Here is a 17,357-nt window from a genome sequence, read left to right on the forward strand (position 1 = left end):
TGGCAGTCCTTCCAGGCAGCCCTGCAGACCCAGTGGAGCTGGATGCTGCAGCTGTGCTGTTGCATCGAGGCTCACCTGAAGGAAAACACCGCCTATTTCCAGGTGAGGCCTGGGCCCAGCCCACTGCAGTGGCCTCAAGGGGGTCCCTCTACCGGGCTGTAGTTGTGCACTGGGTCCGTGCACTGTCTGTCTCACTGACCTTAGTCAGCGCTGTCCCCAGGCACTGGCCTGGCCCCTCGGCCTGCGCTGGGGCAGCCGGGGCGGGGGCTCTGACCCTCTGCTGCCACCCCAGTTCTTCTCAGACGTGCGGGAGGCCGAAGAGCAGCTGCGGAAGCTGCAGGAGGCACTGCACAGGAAGTACACCTGCGACCGCTCCATCACCGTCACACGGCTGGAGGACCTGCTGCAGGACGCCCAGGTGAGCCGCTTGGCTGGCCCAGTGCTGCGCAGCGGGTGAGGGGCAGGCGCCGAGGCCCGGGGCGGGGCTGCTGGGGCTGGAGGGCAGCCACAGCTGTGGGCAGTCCAGGGCTGGGGACAGCACTCGGGGTGGCAGGCCTGCTGTCCGGGCTGATGCTCGGGGAAAGTCCCTCTGGAGGCAGAGGGTGGCGACTGGAGGCACCAGCAGAGGTCGGGGCAGGTCGGATGTGGGGAGGTCAGCATAGCGGGATGGGTGTGGGTGGATGAGAGCTTAGTGGCAGGGGCCTGGCGTGAGGGTAGGTGGCTGCTCAGAGCTGGTACGAGAGCTGACCTTGGGGCCGCAGGAGCGAGTAGGGGCCTGAGTTAGCTGCTGCGCTGTCAGCCCCTGCTGTAGGAGGCCCACCGGCATCCCGAGCCTGACAGTCTGGGGCAGGTGGGGCTGAGGTGGACACAGAGGCGGCCAAGCATGGCACTCAGGCCGGGCGAGACAGAGGAGGGGGGCTGGGGCCCCTGCTGGCCAGGGGTCCTGCGTTGGGAAAGGCGCAGGCAGCTTCCACTGGACTCTGACCCGCAGCCTAGGGTGGTCCTTGGTCCCTCAGAGGGGCTGAACCAGAGGAGGTGTGCACCCTTCCACAAGCACCGGGGAGGGCAGAGGGGAGAGGGAGAGGATGACATGGCACCCTCCCTGAACGACACAGCTGTGCTGGGGGTGGGGAGGGGCAGTCGGTCCTGCCCAGGGAGGAGGGCATCAGTGGAAGCCCAGGGGTCTGTCCTGGCGAGTGCCCAGCCCTGCCACATTCCAGGGACTGTGGGAAGGAACCCCTGGTCTCAGGACATTGTGGTGCAGCAGGGGGGTGTGTATGCATTTCCTGGGGCAGGCATGGGGGTCCTCACAGAGGGTCTCGGACCCCCTCTACCCCCACCCCGCTCCCGCAGGATGAGAAGGACCAGCTGAACGAGTACAGGGGGCACCTTTCAGGCCTGGCCAAGCGGGCCAAGGCTATTGTACAGCTCACGCCCCGCAACCCCACCCAGCCCACACGGGGGCGCGTGCCGCTGCTGGCCGTTTGCGACTACAAGCAGGTGGAGGTGAGGGCCTGGCCGGGTGGGCAGGGCCGTGGAGGGGGCTGGGCGTGACCGCACAGTGACAGTTCTGGCTGCTGCAGGTGACGGTGCACAAGGGCGATGAGTTGCAGATGTTGGGCCCCGCACAGCCGTGCCACTGGAAGGTGCTCAGCAGCTCCGGCAGTGAGGCTGCCGTGCCCTCTGTGTGCTTCCTCGTGCCCCCACCGAACCAGGAGGCCCTGGAGGCTGTGGCCAGGTGCGTGGTCCTGGGCGGGGCAGCCGGCTGGGTGGTAGGACAGCTGACTGGACACCTCTGACTGTGCCCTGCCCGCCAGGCTGGAGGCCCAGCACCAGGCCTTGGTCACGTTGTGGCATCAGCTGCACACGGACATGAAAAGCCTTCTGGCATGGCAGAGCCTCAGCCGTGATGTGCAGCTCATCCGCTCTTGGTCCCTGGTCACGGTACGGCGGCCCTGCCGGGTGCTCAAGGCTGGTGGGGTGTGGGGCCTCTCTGCATCTACGCTCACCGCCTGGTCCCTGGCTGTGGTATAGTGGCCCCGCTGAGCGCTCTGGGCAGGTGGGGTGTGGGTCTCCCAGTGGCCACGCTCACCCCCGCCCGCCCACCCACAGTTCCGCACGCTGAAGCCCGAGGAGCAGCGCCAGGCCCTCCGCAGCCTGGAGCTGCATTACCAGGCCTTCCTGCGGGACAGCCAGGATGCCGGCGGCTTCGGGCCTGAGGACCGGCTGCAGGCCGAGCGCGAGTATGGCTCCTGCAGCCGCCACTACCAGCAGCTGCTGCAGAGCCTGGAGCAGGGTAGGTGTGGGCAGCCTGGGGGTGGTGGGAGACTCATGGGGGGCCGCCTGCGGTTGGGCAGCATGCGAGCGGGATGTGTTCCCCAGGTGAGCAGGAGGAGTCGCGCTGTCAGCGCTGCATCTCAGAGCTCAAAGACATCCGGCTACAGCTGGAGGCTTGCGAGACGCGCACAGTGCACCGCCTGCGGCTGCCACTAGACAAAGAGCCAGCACGGGAGTGCGCCCAGCGTATCGCTGAGCAGCAGGCAAGCTCCAGCCCCTCCCTGCCCACTGCACTGTGCCCCGCCCCTGGCTTCCAACGGTGCTGCCTGCTGGGTTCCTGGGCTCAGCTTGCCCTTTGCTCTGTCTCCTCAGAAAGCACAGGCGGAGGTGGAGGGGCTGGGCAAGGGGGTCGCCCGGCTCTCTGCCGAGGCCGAGAAGGTCCTGGCCCTGCCCGAGCCGTCCCCTGCAGCCCCCACTCTGCGCTCAGAGCTGGAGCTGACCCTGGGCAAGTTGGAGCAGGTCCGCAGCCTATCCGCCATTTACCTGGAGAAGTGAGTGCGCTGGTCAGCGGCCAGGGTCGGAGACCGAGGGGTCTTCAGCAGAGTGGGAGGGTGCGGACAGGCTGATGGGCTGGGTGATGAGGCTGTGATGAGGGTCCGCTGAGGAATAGCAGGTGCGGATCTGGCCGGGGTGTCGCGGGGTGGCCGGAGGGGTTCCGTCCTGGCGTGCCTGCGGCTGGCTTCCCGAGGACGGTCCGAAGGGTGAGAGCAGTTGTGGGAGGAGGACTGGCACCCCCGCCCACAGGACACCTGGAGGTTGGGGGGGTCACTAAGATGTGGAAGGCAGGTGTGCAGAGGCAAGGGGCGGGCACATGGGGAGCTTAAAAGGGTGAGGAGTGCTGGGGAGGGGGGCGTGTCCAGCGAGGGTCAGAACCCAGCTTGGGCACTGACAACCTCAGGGGAGGGGCTTCTTGGTGGAAGGTGGGGTCAGGTGGGCCGTGGGTGACACAGCAGAGACCCAGGGTGCTGAGAGGTCCCCCTCCCCTTCCCACACAGGCCCTTTCCCAGTCCCGCCCATGCCCCCAGGGAATGTGGAGTCCTGCCCAGGACCCCTCCCTCCTCCCCACCCTCACTCCCAGACACAGACACCTTTTCCCCCTGCTGTTCATTTCGGCATACACATTCATGTGGCTCATAGATTGTTTTCAGAAGCTTCGTGGGAACCCCCCATGCTCAGTCCCCCATGAGCCTCCCTCCAGGACCTGGCCTTGGTCCTCAGCCTCTCACTTAGCCTGTCTTCATGGGGCCCTGCCCTCCCCTAGGCTCAAGACTATCAGCCTGGTGATCCGCAGCACGCAGGGGGCCGAGGAGGCACTCAGGGCCCACGAGGAGCAGCTCAAGGAGGCCCAGGCTGTGCCCGCTGCCCTCCCAGAGCTTGAGGCCACCAAGGCTGCGATGAAGGTACTGCCGCCAGCCCGCGCCCCACCGCCAGGGCCTGATGGCATCAGGGGTGGCAGCCAGGGCCTCGGGCTGAAACGGCTCCTGTGCTCTGGTCCAACAGAAGCTACGGGCCCAGGCAGAGGCACAGCAGCCTGTGTTTGATGCCCTGCGGGATGAGCTACGGGGGGCGCAGGAAGTGGGTGAGCGGCTGCAGCAGCGGCATGGTGAGCGGGACGTGGAGGTGGAGCGCTGGCGTGAGCGGGTCACCCAACTGCTGGAGCGCTGGCAGGCCGTGCTGGCCCAGACCGACGTGCGGCAGCGTGAGCTCGAGCAGCTGGGTCGCCAGCTGCGTTACTACCGGGAGAGTGCAGACCCGTTGGGTGCCTGGCTGCAGGACGCCAGGCAGCGGCAGGAGCAGATCCAGGCCGTGCCACTGGCCGACAGCCAGGCCGTGCGCGAGCAGCTGCGGCAGGAGAAGGTGGGCCCGGGCGGGGCGGGCAGGAGGGGTGGGCGTGGGTGTGCCCCGTGATCCCTGACCACCCTGACGCCCCAGGCCCTTCTGGAAGAGATTGAACGCCACGCAGAGAAGGTGGAGGAGTGCCAGAGGTTCGCGAAGCAGTACATCAACGCCATCAAGGTGAGACTTTGTGGCCTTGGGCCCCGGGGGAGACGTGCAGTGGGGGGCGACCTCTGGGGGCCCCCCAGCTAAGGCCATGCTGGGCAAAGCCTGTGGGCAGGTTCAGGGGCCGGGTGGAGCGGGCAGAGCTGGCAGCCATTGGTGTGTCTCTGCAGGACTATGAGCTTCAGCTGGTCACGTACAAGGCGCAGCTGGAGCCGGTGGCCTCGCCAGCCAAGAAGCCCAAGGTCCAGTCGGGGTCCGAGAGCGTCATTCAGGAGGTGAGGCTGAGGGGCAGTGGGGCTGGTGGGTGGGCGGAGCCAAAGCCACGCAGGGCCTGGTGGGCTCTGGGCAGGGGCAGGGCTGACTGTGCGCGTCCCTCTGCCCCCAGTATGTGGACCTGCGGACTCGCTACAGTGAGTTGAGCACGCTCACCAGCCAGTACATCAGGTTCATCAGTGAGACGCTGCGGCGCATGGAAGAGGAGGAGGTAGGGCTGCCAGGGCGGTGAGGCCGTCCCGCACCCCCCAGATGTGGTCCCTGGGACGCGTCCGAGTACACCTGGCACAGCACGGCCCACCCCCCGTGGCCTGGCGCTGCACGGCTCTCCCCGCTGTGGCTGGCGTGTGCCCCGGGGCGCCCCTGGCTCTGTGTGTCCCTTCTCGGGGTTCTGCATTGGCCTTTTCACTTGGCCGCCTGCTCTGCAAGGACTCGGGCTTGTTTGGTCATGGGGCCCGGGAGGGGCGTCACGGCGAGGCAGGGCACCGGCCTGTCTGTCTTCTCCCGCCCCCGCAGGTGAGCCCTCTGTCTGGCCTACCTGCAGCCTCTTCCCTGAGCTGAACTGCAGACTGTTGGGTCTACACGATGCCCACACTGGCCACCTGCCCTGCTGGGTTGGGGGTGCCAGAGCAGGCCATGGGCATCAGCAGTGCTGAGGCAGGGCTATGCAGTAGTCGTGGTTCCTGGACCCTGCAAACCTCTTGCTTTGCTCTCTCTCTCTCTCCGTTTGTCTGTCTCCATCGCCTGTCTGCGGGAAGAGGGGAGGACGCCTGGGTCTCCTTCCCCGGGCTGGTGAGCACTGTGGGGCCAGGCTGCGCTCACTGCCCCAAGTGCCCCGGGGGGTGCACGTGATTCCCCTTGGCCAGGTCATGACCTGTGTCCTCCCCCAACCCCTGCACTGTGCTGAGCTGTGGTGGCACTGAACTGCGTCCCAGGAGCAGCCGCGGCATGCTCACCGCTGTCTCTGGTTCTCTCCCTCTCTCTGCCACGGCCGCAGAGGCTGGCCGAGCAGCAGCGAGCGGAGGAGCGGGAGCGGCTGGCTGAGGTGGAGGCTGCACTGGAGAAGCAGCGGCAGCTGGCTGAGGCCCACGCCCAGGCGAAGGCGCAGGCGGAGCGCGAGGCCCAGGAGCTGCAGCGGCGCATGCAGGAGGAGGTGGCACGCCGGGAGGAGGTGGCAGTGGATGCACAGCAGCAGAAGCGCAGCATCCAGGAGGAGCTGCAGCAGCTGCGGCAGAGCTCGGAGGCGGAGATCCAGGCAAAGGCCCGGCAGGTGGAGGCAGCCGAGCGCAGCCGGCTGCGCATCGAGGAGGAGATCCGAGTAGTGCGCCTGCAGCTGGAGACCACGGAGCGCCAGCGTGGCGGGGCAGAGGGTGAGCTGCAGGCCCTGCGGGCGCGGGCGGAGGAGGCTGAGGCACAGAAGCGGCAGGCCCAGGAGGAAGCGGAGCGTCTGCGGCGACAGGTACAAGAGGAAACCCAGCGCAAGCGGCAGGCTGAGGCTGAGCTGGGCCTGCGCGTGAAGGCCGAGGCCGAGGCGGCAAGGGAGAAGCAGCGGGCCCTGCAGGCGCTAGAGGAGCTACGGCTGCAGGCTGAGGAGGCGGAGCGGCGCCTGCGGCAGGCGGAGGCAGAGCGGGCGCGCCAGGTGCAGGTGGCGCTGGAGACAGCACAGCGCAGCGCCCAGGCTGAGCTGCAGAGCAAGCATGCCTCATTTGCTGAGAAGACAGCGCAGCTGGAGCGCACCCTCGAGGAAGAGCACGTGACCGTGGTGCAGCTGCGTGAAGAGGCCACACGCCGGGAGCAGCAGCAGGCCGAGGCCGAGCGTGCCCGCGAAGAGGCCGAGCGTGAGTTGGAGCGCTGGCAGCTGAAGGCCAATGAGGCGCTGCGGCTGCGGTTGCAGGCAGAGGAGGTGGCACAGCAGAAGAGCCTGGCGCAGGCCGAGGCAGAGAAGCAGAAGGAGGCGGCAGAGCGGGAGGCACGGCGGCGTGGCAAGGCGGAGGAGCAGGCTGTACGGCAGCGCGAGCTGGCGGAGCAGGAGCTGGAGAGGCAGCGGCAGCTGGCGGAGGGTACTGCACAGCAGCGCCTGGCTGCCGAGCAGGAGCTGATCCGGCTGCGCGCCGAGACAGAGCAGGGCGAGCAGCAGCGGCAGCTGCTGGAGGAGGAGCTGGCACGGCTGCAGAGCGAGGCGGCCGCAGCCACACAGAAGCGTCAGGAGCTGGAGGCCGAGCTGGCCAAGGTGCGGGCTGAGATGGAGGTGCTGCTGGCCAGCAAGGCGCGGGCCGAGGAGGAGTCACGCTCCAGCAGTGAGAAGTCCAAGCAGAGGCTGGAAGCTGAGGCCGGGCGCTTCCGCGAGCTGGCAGAGGAGGCTGCCCGCCTGCGCGCACTGGCGGAGGAGGCCAAGAGGCAGCGGCAGCTGGCAGAGGAGGATGCGGCGCGGCAGCGGGCAGAGGCTGAGCGGGTGCTGTCCGAGAAGCTGGCTGCCATCAGCGAGGCCACGCGGCTCAAGACGGAGGCGGAGATTGCACTTAAGGAGAAAGAAGCCGAGAACGAGCGCCTGCGGCGGCTGGCGGAAGACGAGGCCTTCCAGCGGCGGAGGCTGGAGGAGCAGGCAGCCCAGCACAAGGCCGACATCGAGGAGCGGCTGGCGCAGCTGCGCAAGGCATCCGAGAGCGAGCTGGAGCGGCAGAAGGGGCTGGTGGAGGATACGCTGCGGCAGCGGCGGCAGGTGGAGGAGGAGATCCTGGCCCTTAAGGCAAGCTTCGAGAAGGCGGCCGCCGGCAAGGCGGAGCTGGAGTTGGAGCTGGGGCGCATCCGCGGCAACGCAGAGGACACGCTGCGAAGCAAGGAGCAGGCAGAGCAGGAGGCAGCGCGGCAACGGCAGCTGGCTGCAGAGGAGGAGCGGCGGCGCCGGGAGGCTGAGGAGCGTGTGCAGAAGAGTCTAGCGGCTGAGGAGGAGGCCGCACGGCAGCGGAAGGCTGCACTGGAGGAGGTGGAGCGGCTCAAGGCCAAGGTGGAGGAGGCGCGGCGCCTGCGCGAGCGCGCGGAGCACGAGTCTGTGCGGCAGCTGCAGCTGGCGCAGGAGGCTGCCCAGAAGCGGCTGCAGGCGGAGGAGAAGGCGCACGCCTTTGCGGTGCAGCAGAAGGAGCAGGAGCTGCAGCAGACCCTCCAGCAGGAGCAGAGCGTGCTGGAGAGGCTCCGCAGTGAGGCCGAAGCTGCCCGGCGCGCAGCTGAGGAGGCGGAGGAGGCACGCGAGCGGGCCGAGCGTGAGGCAGCACAGTCCCGGCAGCGTGTGGAGGAGGCGGAGCGGCTGAAGCAGGCGGCGGAGGAGCAGGCGCAGGCGCAGGCGCAGGCACAGGCCGCTGCAGAGAAGCTGCGCAAGGAAGCTGAGCAGGAGGCGGCGCGGCGGGCACAGGCGGAGCAGGCCGCCCTGCGGCAGAAGCAGGCGGCGGACGCAGAGATGGAGAAGCACAAGAAGTTCGCGGAGCAGACATTGCGGCAGAAGGCCCAAGTGGAGCAGGAGCTGACGGCGCTGCGGTTGCAGCTGGAGGAGACCGACCACCAGAAGAGCATCCTGGACCAGGAGCTGCAGCGGCTGAAGGCGGAGGTGACGGAGGCCGCCCGCCAGCGCAGCCAGGTAGAGGAGGAGCTGTTCTCTGTGCGTGTCCAGATGGAGGAGCTCGGCAAGCTCAAGGCACGCATCGAGGCGGAGAACCGCGCCCTTATACTGCGTGACAAGGACAACACACAGCGCCTCCTGCAGGAGGAGGCCGAGAAGATGAAGCAGGTGGCGGAGGAGGCCGCACGACTGAGTGTGGCGGCTCAGGAGGCGGCACGGCTGCGGCAGCTGGCAGAGGAGGACCTGGCTCAGCAGCGGGCCCTGGCAGAGAAGATGCTCAAGGAGAAGATGCAGGCAGTACAGGAGGCCACGCGGCTCAAGGCTGAGGCAGAGCTGCTGCAGCAGCAGAAGGAGCTGGCCCAGGAGCAGGCCCGCCGGCTGCAGGAGGACAAGGAGCAGATGGCTCAGCAACTGGCACAGGAGACGCAAGGCTTCCAGCGGACCCTGGAGACTGAGCGGCAACGGCAGTTGGAAATGAGCGCGGAGGCGGAGCGGCTCAGGCTGCGCGTGGCCGAGATGAGCCGGGCCCAGGCTCGCGCGGAGGAGGACGCCCAGCGCTTCCGGAAGCAGGCAGAGGAGATCGGCGCGAAGTTGCACCGCACAGAGCTCGCCACGCAGGAGAAGGTGACGCTGGTGCAGACGCTGGAGACCCAGCGGCAGCAGAGCGACCGGGATGCCGATCGCCTGAGGGAGGCCATTGCGGAGCTCGAGCGCGAGAAGGACAAGCTCAAGAAGGAGGCTGAGCTGTTGCAGCTCAAGTCTGAGGAGGTATCTTGCGGCGGAGGGCAGGGACCTGGGGTGGGGTCTGCTCTGGGGAGGGTGCGCCCGGCCGGGTGTCCCTGACTGCCCCCTACCCCCTTGACAGATGCAGACGGTGCAGCAGGAGCAACTGCTGCAGGAGACTCAGGCCTTGCAGCAGAGCTTTCTCTCCGAGAAGGACAGCCTGCTGCAGCGGGAGCGCTTCATCGAGGAGGAGAAGGCCAAGCTGGAGCGGCTCTTCCAGGACGAGGTGGCCAAGGCACAGAAGTTGCGGGAGGAGCAGCAGCGACAGCAGCAGCAGATGCAGCAGGAGAAGCAGCAGCTGCTGGCCAGCATGGAGGAGGCGCGGCGGCGGCAGCGCGAGGCTGAGGAGGGCGTGCGGCGCAAGCAGGAGGAGCTGCAGCTCCTGGAGCAGCAGCGGCAGCAGCAGGAGCAGCTGCTGGCGGAGGAGAACCGCCGGCTGCGTGAGCGGCTGGAGCACCTGGAGGAGGAACATCGGGCTGCACTGGCCCACTCAGAGGAGATCACCGCTGCTCAGGCGGCAGCCACCAGAGCCCTGCCCAATGGCCAGGACGCGGCCGACGGCCCAGCCGCAGAGCCAGAGCATGCCTTTGAGGGCCTGCGGCAGAAGGTGCCGGCCCAGCAACTGCAGGAGGCGGGCATCCTGAGCACAGAGGAGCTGCAGCGGCTGGTGCAGGGCCACACCACGGTGGCCGAGCTCACACAGCGGGAGGACGTGCGCCGCTACCTGCAGGGCCACAGCAGCATTGCTGGGCTGCTACTGAAGCCTGCCAATGAGAAGCTGACCATCTATGCCGCCCTGAGGAGGCAGCTGCTGAGCCCGGGCACTGCTCTCATCCTGCTTGAGGCCCAGGCAGCCTCAGGCTTCCTCCTGGACCCAGTGCGGAACAGGCGGCTGACCGTCACTGAAGCCGTGAAGGAGGGCGTCGTGGGCCCTGAGCTGCACCACAAGCTGCTGTCGGCCGAGCGCGCAGTCACCGGCTACAAGGACCCCTACACCGGGCAGCAGATCTCCCTCTTCCAGGCCATGAAGAAGGACCTCATCGTGCGTGAGCACGGCATCCGCCTGCTGGAGGCCCAGATCGCCACGGGTGGTGTCATCGACCCCGTGCACAGCCACCGCGTGCCCATAGACGTGGCCTACCAGCGCGGCTACTTCGATGAGGAGATGAACCGCGTCCTGCAGGACCCCAGCGACGACACCAAGGGCTTCTTTGACCCCAACACGCATGAGAACCTTACTTACCTGCAGCTGTTGGAGCGCTGCGTGGAGGACCCTGAGACAGGCCTGCGGCTGCTGCCGCTTACAGATCAGGCTGCCAAGGGTGGTGAGCTGGTCTACACTGACTCGGAGGCCCGGGATGTGTTTGAGAAGGCCACTGTGTCAGCGCCATTTGGCAAGTTCCAGGGCAAAACAGTGACCATCTGGGAGCTCATCAACTCCGAGTACTTCACGGCCGAGCAGCGGCGGGACCTCCTGCGGCAGTTCCGCACGGGCAAGGTCACCGTGGAGAAGATCATCAAGATCGTCATCACCGTCATCGAGGAGCACGAGCAGAAGGGCCAACTCTGCTTCCAGGGCCTGCGTGCCCTGGTCCCTGCTGCCGAGCTGCTTGAGAGCGGCGTCATCGACTGGGACCTCTTCCGCCAGCTGCAGCTGGGCGAGCGCTCTGTGCAGGAGGTGGCTGAGGTGGAAGGCGTGCGGCGGGCCCTGCGGGGCTCGGGCGTCATTGCAGGCATATGGCTGGAGGAGGCGAGGCAGAAACTAAGCATTTATGAGGCTCTGAAGAAAGAGCTGCTGCAGCCGGAGGCAGCCGTGGCCCTGCTCGAGGCCCAGGCTGGCACCGGGCACATCATCGACCCTGCCACCAGTGCACGGCTGACTGTGGACGAGGCGGTGCGCGCCGGCCTGGTGGGCCCTGAGCTGCACGAGAAGCTGCTGTCAGCTGAGAAGGCTGTGACTGGCTACAAGGACCCCTACTCAGGGCAGAGTGTGTCCCTGTTCCAGGCCTTGAAGAAGGGCCTCATTCCCAGGGAGCAGGGCCTGCGTCTACTGGATGCCCAGCTGTCCACAGGAGGCACCGTGGACCCCAGCAAGAGCCACCGTCTGCCCCTGGATGTTGCCTGTGCCCGCGGGTACCTGGATAAGGAAACCAGCACTGCCCTCTCAGCGCCCAGAGATGACGCCAAGACCTACTACGACCCTCGTACTTGGGAGCCGGCCACCTACAGCCAGCTCCAGCAACAGTGCCGCCCTGACCCACTGACAGGACTGAGTCTGCTGCCGCTCTCGGAGGAGGCAGCCCGGGCCCGGCAGCAGGAGCTCTACTCTGAGGTCCAGGCCCGCGAAGCCTTCCGGAAGGCCACTGTCGAGGTCCCTGTGGGCAGCTTTCAGGGCCGGGCAGTGACCATCTGGGAGCTCATCAACTCAGAGTACTTCACAGCCGAGCAGAGACAGGAGCTGCTACGGCAGTTCCGCACGGGCAAGGTCACTGTGGAGAAGATCATCAAGATCGTCATCACCATTGTGGAGGAGGTGGAGACCACGCGGCGTGAGAGGCTCTCCTTCAGCGGTCTCCGTGCCCCAGTGCCAGCCAGCGAGCTCCTGGCTGCCGGCATTCTCAGCAGCTCCCAGTTTGAGCAGCTCAAGGACGGCAAGACATCAGTCAAGGACCTGTCAGAGCTGGACTCAGTGCGGACCCTTCTCCAGGGCAGCGGTTGCCTGGCTGGCATCTACCTGGAGGAGTCCAAGGAGAAGGTGACCATCTACGAGGCCATGCGACGGGGACTGCTCAGGCCCAGCACTGCCATCCTCCTGCTTGAGGCACAGGCGGCCACAGGCTTCCTGGTGGACCCTGTGAGGAACCAGCGCCTGTATGTCCACGAGGCTGTGAAGGCTGGTGTCGTGGGCCCAGAGCTACATGAGAAGCTGCTGTCGGCCGAGAAGGCCGTGACCGGATACAAGGACCCCTACTCGGGCAGCACCATCTCCCTCTTCCAGGCCATGAAGAAGGATCTGGTCGTCAGAGAGCACGGCATCCGCCTGCTGGAGGCCCAGATCGCCACAGGCGGCATCATCGACCCTGTGCACAGCCACCGCGTGCCCGTGGACGTGGCCTACCAGCGCGGCTACTTCGACGAGGAGATGAACCGCGTGCTGGAGGACCCCAGCGACGACACCAAGGGCTTCTTCGACCCCAACACGCATGAGAATCTCACATACAGGCAGCTGCTAGAGCGCTGCGTGGAGGACCCCGAGACGGGCCTGCGGCTTCTGCCACTGAAAGGGCCAGAGAAGGCGGAGGTGGTGGAGACCACGCGGGTGTACACCGAGGAGGAGACGCGTAGGGCCTTCGAGGAGACACAGATCGACATCCCCGGGGGTGGCAGCCATGGGGGCTCCACCATGTCCCTGTGGGAGGTGATGCAGTCCGACCTGATACCCGAGGAGCAGCGGGCCCAGCTGATGGCCGACTTCCAGGCGGGCCGTGTGACCAAGGAGCGCATGATCATCATTATCATTGAGATCATCGAGAAGACCGAGATTGTGCGCCAGCAGAACCTAGCGTCCTACGACTACGTGCGCCGCCGCCTCACGGCTGAGGACCTGTACGAGGCCCGGGTCATCTCGCGCGAGTCCTACAGCCTGCTCCGGGAGGGCACCAGGAGCCTCCGCGAGGTGCTGGAGGCTGAGTCTGCCTGGCGCTTCCTCTACGGCACGGGCTGTGTAGCTGGCGTCTACCTGCCTGGCTCCAGGCAGACCCTCACCATCTACCAGGCCCTCAAGAAGGGGCTGCTGAGCGCTGAGGTGGCCCGCCTGCTGCTGGAGGCACAGGCGGCCACGGGCTTCCTGCTGGACCCAGTGAAGGGCGAGCGGCTGACTGTGGATGAAGCTGTGCGGAAGGGCCTGGTGGGCCCCGAGCTGCATGACCGGCTGCTGTCGGCCGAGCGGGCCGTGACCGGCTACCGCGACCCCTACACGGAGCAGACCATCTCACTCTTCCAGGCCATGAAGAAGGACCTGATCCCTGCCGAGGAGGCCCTGCGGCTGCTGGACGCTCAGCTGGCCACGGGCGGCATCGTGGACCCACGCCTGGGCTTCCACCTCCCGCTGGAGGTAGCCTACCAGCGTGGCTACCTCAACAAGGACACACACGACCAGCTGTCGGAACCCAGTGAGGTGCGCAGCTACGTGGACCCCTCCACGGATGAGCGCCTCAGCTACACACAGCTGCTCCGGCGCTGCCGCCGTGATGAAACCAGCGGCTTGTTCCTCCTGCCACTCTCGGAGGCCCGCAAGCTGACCTTCCGTGGCCTGCGCAAGCAGATCACGGTGGAGGAGCTGGTGCGCTCGCACGTCATGGATGAGGCCACGGCGCAGCGGCTGCAGGAGGGCCTGACCTCCATCGAGGAGGTCTCCAAGAATCTGCAGAAGTTCCTCGAGGGAACCAGCAGCATTGCTGGCGTCCTTGTCGATGCCACCAAGGAGCGGCTGTCGGTGTACCAGGCCATGAAGAAGGGCATCATCCGGCCCGGCACGGCCTTCGAGCTCCTGGAGGCCCAGGCGGCCACCGGCTACGTCATCGACCCCATTAAGGGGCTCAAGCTGACCGTGGAGGAGGCTGTGCGCATGGGCATCGTGGGCCCCGAGTTCAAGGACAAGCTGCTGTCAGCTGAGCGCGCCGTCACCGGCTACAAGGACCCCTACTCCGGGAAGCTCATCTCCCTCTTCCAGGCCATGAAGAAGGGCCTCATCCTCAAGGACCACGGCATCCGCCTGCTGGAGGCCCAGATCGCCACAGGCGGCATCATCGACCCCGAGGAGAGCCACCGCCTACCCGTGGACGTGGCCTACCAGCGCGGCCTCTTCGATGAAGAGATGAATGAGATCCTCACCGATCCCTCGGACGACACCAAGGGCTTCTTCGACCCCAACACGGAGGAGAACCTCACTTACCTGCAGCTGATGGAGCGCTGTGTCACCGACCCCCAGACGGGGCTGCGGCTCCTGCCCCTGAAGGAGAAGAAGAGGGAGCGGAAGACGTCCTCCAAGTCCTCAGTGCGTAAGCGGCGCGTGGTCATCGTGGACCCCGAGACGGGTAAGGAGATGTCCGTGTACGAGGCCTACCGCAAGGGCCTCATCGACCACCAGACCTACTTGGAGCTGTCAGAGCAGGAGTGTGAGTGGGAGGAGATCACCATCTCATCCTCGGACGGCGTGGTCAAATCCATGATCATCGACCGCCGCTCGGGCCGCCAGTATGACATCGATGAGGCCATCGCCAAGAGCCTCATCGACCGCTCGGCGCTGGACCAGTACCGCGCCGGCACGCTGTCCATCACCGAGTTTGCTGACATGCTCTCGGGCAATGCCGGCGGTTTCCGCTCGCGCTCATCCTCCGTGGGGTCATCGTCCTCCTACCCCATCAGCCCGGCTGTCTCCAGGACCCCGCTGGCCTCCTGGTCCGACCCCACAGAGGAGACAGGCCCTGTGGCCGGCATCCTGGACACCGAGACCCTGGAGAAGGTGTCCATCACAGAGGCCATGCACCGCAACCTGGTGGACAACATCACGGGCCAGCGGCTGCTGGAGGCACAGGCCTGCACCGGGGGCATCATTGACCCCAACACTGGTGAACGCTTCCCTGTCACCGATGCTGTCAACAAGGGCCTGGTGGACAAGATCATGGTGGACCGCATCAACCTGGCCCAGAAGGCCTTCTGCGGCTTCGAGGACCCGCGCACCAAGACCAAGATGTCGGCCGCCCAGGCCCTGAAGAAGGGCTGGCTCTACTACGAGGCGGGGCAGCGCTTCCTGGAGGTGCAGTATCTGACGGGCGGCCTGATTGAGCCCGACATGCCGGGCCGTGTGCCCCTGGACGAGGCCCTGCAGCGCGGCACAGTGGACACCCGCACTGCCCAGAAGCTACGTGACGTCAGCGCGTACTCCAAGTACCTCACCTGCCCCAAGACCAAGCTCAAGATCTCCTACAAGGACGCGCTGGACCGCAGCATGGTGGAGGAGGGCACAGGGCTGCGGCTGCTGGAGGCCGCCGCCCAGTCCAGCAAGGGCTACTACAGCCCCTACAGCGTCAGCGGCTCTGGCTCTACTGCCGGCTCGCGCTCTGGCTCGCGCACCGGCTCCCGGGCTGGCTCCCGTCGCGGCAGCTTCGATGCCACGGGCTCAGGCTTCTCCATGACCTTCTCCTCCTCATCCTACTCCTCCTCAGGCTATGGCCGCCGCTACGCCTCGGGGCCCACGTCCTCCATGGGGGGCCCCGAGTCCGCGGCAGCCTGACCCCTCCTTGCTCCCTGCCTCCCGCTCTGCATGTGGCCTCCCGCCCAGGCGCTGGGGTCTCTTTAACATTGAAAGGTGTCTTCCTCCCAAGCGGTGCCTAAAGTTTAACCAAAAAGACTAGACTAACATATTAATATATATCTGCTGTCCAGACAGCCTGTCTCCCGGGGACGGGGCCAGTCCAGCCCCACTGACCACTCCACCCCCCGGGTCTCCCTGCTCCTCTTTACCTGCCACTCACCACAGCCAGGTGCCTTGGAGGGTCCAGAGGTGGGCCCCCAACTCAGCCCTCCCATCTCCCCAGGGGTCTCCATCTGGGTGAGCTTCCCCCAGCCCTGTAGACCAGCCCCACCCAACCCCCAGCCCAACCTGCCTGGGCAGCGGACGCAGCCCCTAGCAGCAGGGCCGTTGGGACCAGCGCCTCTATGTCTCCAGGACTGACCCGCTTGCTCTGCGCGGGCGGCAGCGAGTCCTGGTCACCCTCCTCTCCTCGGCTGCTCAGGAAGCCCCTTCCCCATGGGAGGGTGAGGTCCCCGAGCAGACCCAGCCGGCCCAGGCCAGGCCCCTCAGACCCCAGGCCTCTGGCTTCAGCCTTCCAGCCTCAGCTCCCTAGTAAGTGCCTTCTGTGTCCCCCTTTGCACCCCAGGCCCCAAGGACCCAGACCTGGGGTGGGAGACAGACCCTCCTGGTGAAAGGCTTGCCACTGCCCAGCTCTCAGGCATGCCAGCCAGGTACAGCGGGTCCCCCATAGGTTTCTGCCTGCTGTGGGCCCAGCGCCCCCCAAGGCCTGTGGGACACCCCTCCCCCGGGTGCTGACTGCCTGCCTCTCCCAGGGAGCCTCAGCCCCCGAGTGGGCCCGGGACGCGGCCAAGGCAGTCCGTGCCAACCAGGCCGCTCCGCCGGTGCCACCCACTCCTGCTCCATCACCCCGGGCCCTGGTGGCTCCACCCCTGCCTCCACCCTCTGACTGAGCTTTGCATGTTCCACTAACCCAGGGAGGTGGCGGGTGGAGGCCCTCAGCTTCGGCTGCATCTGAGGGCAGAACACTAATCTGACCACGGCGGGCCTGCCGCGCTCGCCCCAATAAAAGCAATTCCAACCACCCTGTGGTCCTGTGTCCCTTCTTGTCCAGAGCTCAGTGGCATGTCGGGTAAGGGTGCTGCAGCCCCAGGCTCTGAGCTTGGCCTGGGTGAAGACGCTGGCTGGAGGCCATGCACTCAGAGAGTGCCCCTGGCTGAGGGACCCAGAGCACAGAGGAGGTGGAGGCCTGGCCAGCAGGGGTCTGCCTGTGTAGCACCCAGACTGGATCTGTGATGGACACTTATACCTGAGGTGAGGTCCTTCAGTCAGTCACTGACTGTGCCCCCTGGGTACATGGTCCGGTTTGGCCAAAGGCGGCTGTCCAGAGCAGAGGAGGCAATGGCAACCCACTCCCGTACTCTTGCCTGGAGAATCCCAGGGATGGGGGAGCCTGGTGGGCTGCCGTCTGTGGGATTGCACAGAGCTGGACATGACTGAAGTGAATTAGCAGCAGCCGTCCAGAGAAGGGGGCAGTCATGAGCACAGGTGGCGGTCAGTGGGCAGAGCGTCAGCATCTCCGCCGTGACCTCCCCTCCACGCCCCTGCTCATCATGTTCAGTTGATTCCAACTTCTCCAGGATTCGTTCTGGGAGAACTTTAAAGAGGAGGGTGAATGGGTCAGCCATAGCCCTGCTGAGGTCCTGCCTGAGCTGTCTCCCTACTCTGCCTGGGGAGGGCCAGTCCCTCATCTCCAGGAGTGATTCCTGGTCCCACGCCTTTGGGCTCTCCTCTCTTGCCTACTTGCAGTTAAAACAGCCTGCCCAGGGCATCAACCCTTCCTCTGTGTGTTGGTCAGAGGTCTCCTGGCCTGGACGGTGCCAACTGGGCCGGCTGGCCTCCCATGACAAACAGCTGCAATGCTGGATGGCCGCTGAGGCCGTGAGTTGAGGGAGCCCCCACCTTGTCCCAGACAGCTATGTCTTCCCTCGCTGACCAGGACCACGAGGGTCTCATTGACAGGTTGCAGGGACAAGCAGC

At 66.4% G+C, this 17,357-nt stretch overlaps 1 protein-coding gene across 19 annotated transcripts in view; it reads left to right on the plus strand.

Moving 5' to 3' along the window:
• PLEC (plectin) overlaps positions 1-16,401 on the plus strand; it is a 53,644-nt gene extending 37,243 nt beyond the window's left edge. For all 19 annotated transcript variants that reach the window (XM_040261576.1, XM_040261574.1, XM_040261573.1 and 16 more), the window contains 15 exons: positions 7-102; positions 293-418; positions 1,354-1,506; positions 1,584-1,738; positions 1,818-1,944; positions 2,113-2,296; positions 2,383-2,540; positions 2,650-2,828; positions 3,599-3,737; positions 3,838-4,194; positions 4,270-4,353; positions 4,509-4,613; positions 4,724-4,822; positions 5,609-8,989; positions 9,087-16,401. In XM_040261576.1, the coding sequence (XP_040117510.1) occupies positions 7-102; positions 293-418; positions 1,354-1,506; positions 1,584-1,738; positions 1,818-1,944; positions 2,113-2,296; positions 2,383-2,540; positions 2,650-2,828; positions 3,599-3,737; positions 3,838-4,194; positions 4,270-4,353; positions 4,509-4,613; positions 4,724-4,822; positions 5,609-8,989; positions 9,087-15,299 (11,556 nt within the window). In that variant the 3' untranslated portion in view covers positions 15,300-16,401. The remainder of the gene's footprint in view (positions 1-6; positions 103-292; positions 419-1,353; positions 1,507-1,583; positions 1,739-1,817; positions 1,945-2,112; positions 2,297-2,382; positions 2,541-2,649; positions 2,829-3,598; positions 3,738-3,837; positions 4,195-4,269; positions 4,354-4,508; positions 4,614-4,723; positions 4,823-5,608; positions 8,990-9,086) is intronic.
• The last annotated feature ends 956 nt before the right edge of the window (positions 16,402-17,357 follow it).

The sequence above is a fragment of the Oryx dammah genome, unplaced genomic scaffold (assembly GCF_014754425.2).
Source record: "Oryx dammah isolate SB20612 unplaced genomic scaffold, SCBI_Odam_1.1 HiC_scaffold_19, whole genome shotgun sequence".
Taxonomy (NCBI): domain Eukaryota; kingdom Metazoa; phylum Chordata; class Mammalia; order Artiodactyla; family Bovidae; genus Oryx; species Oryx dammah.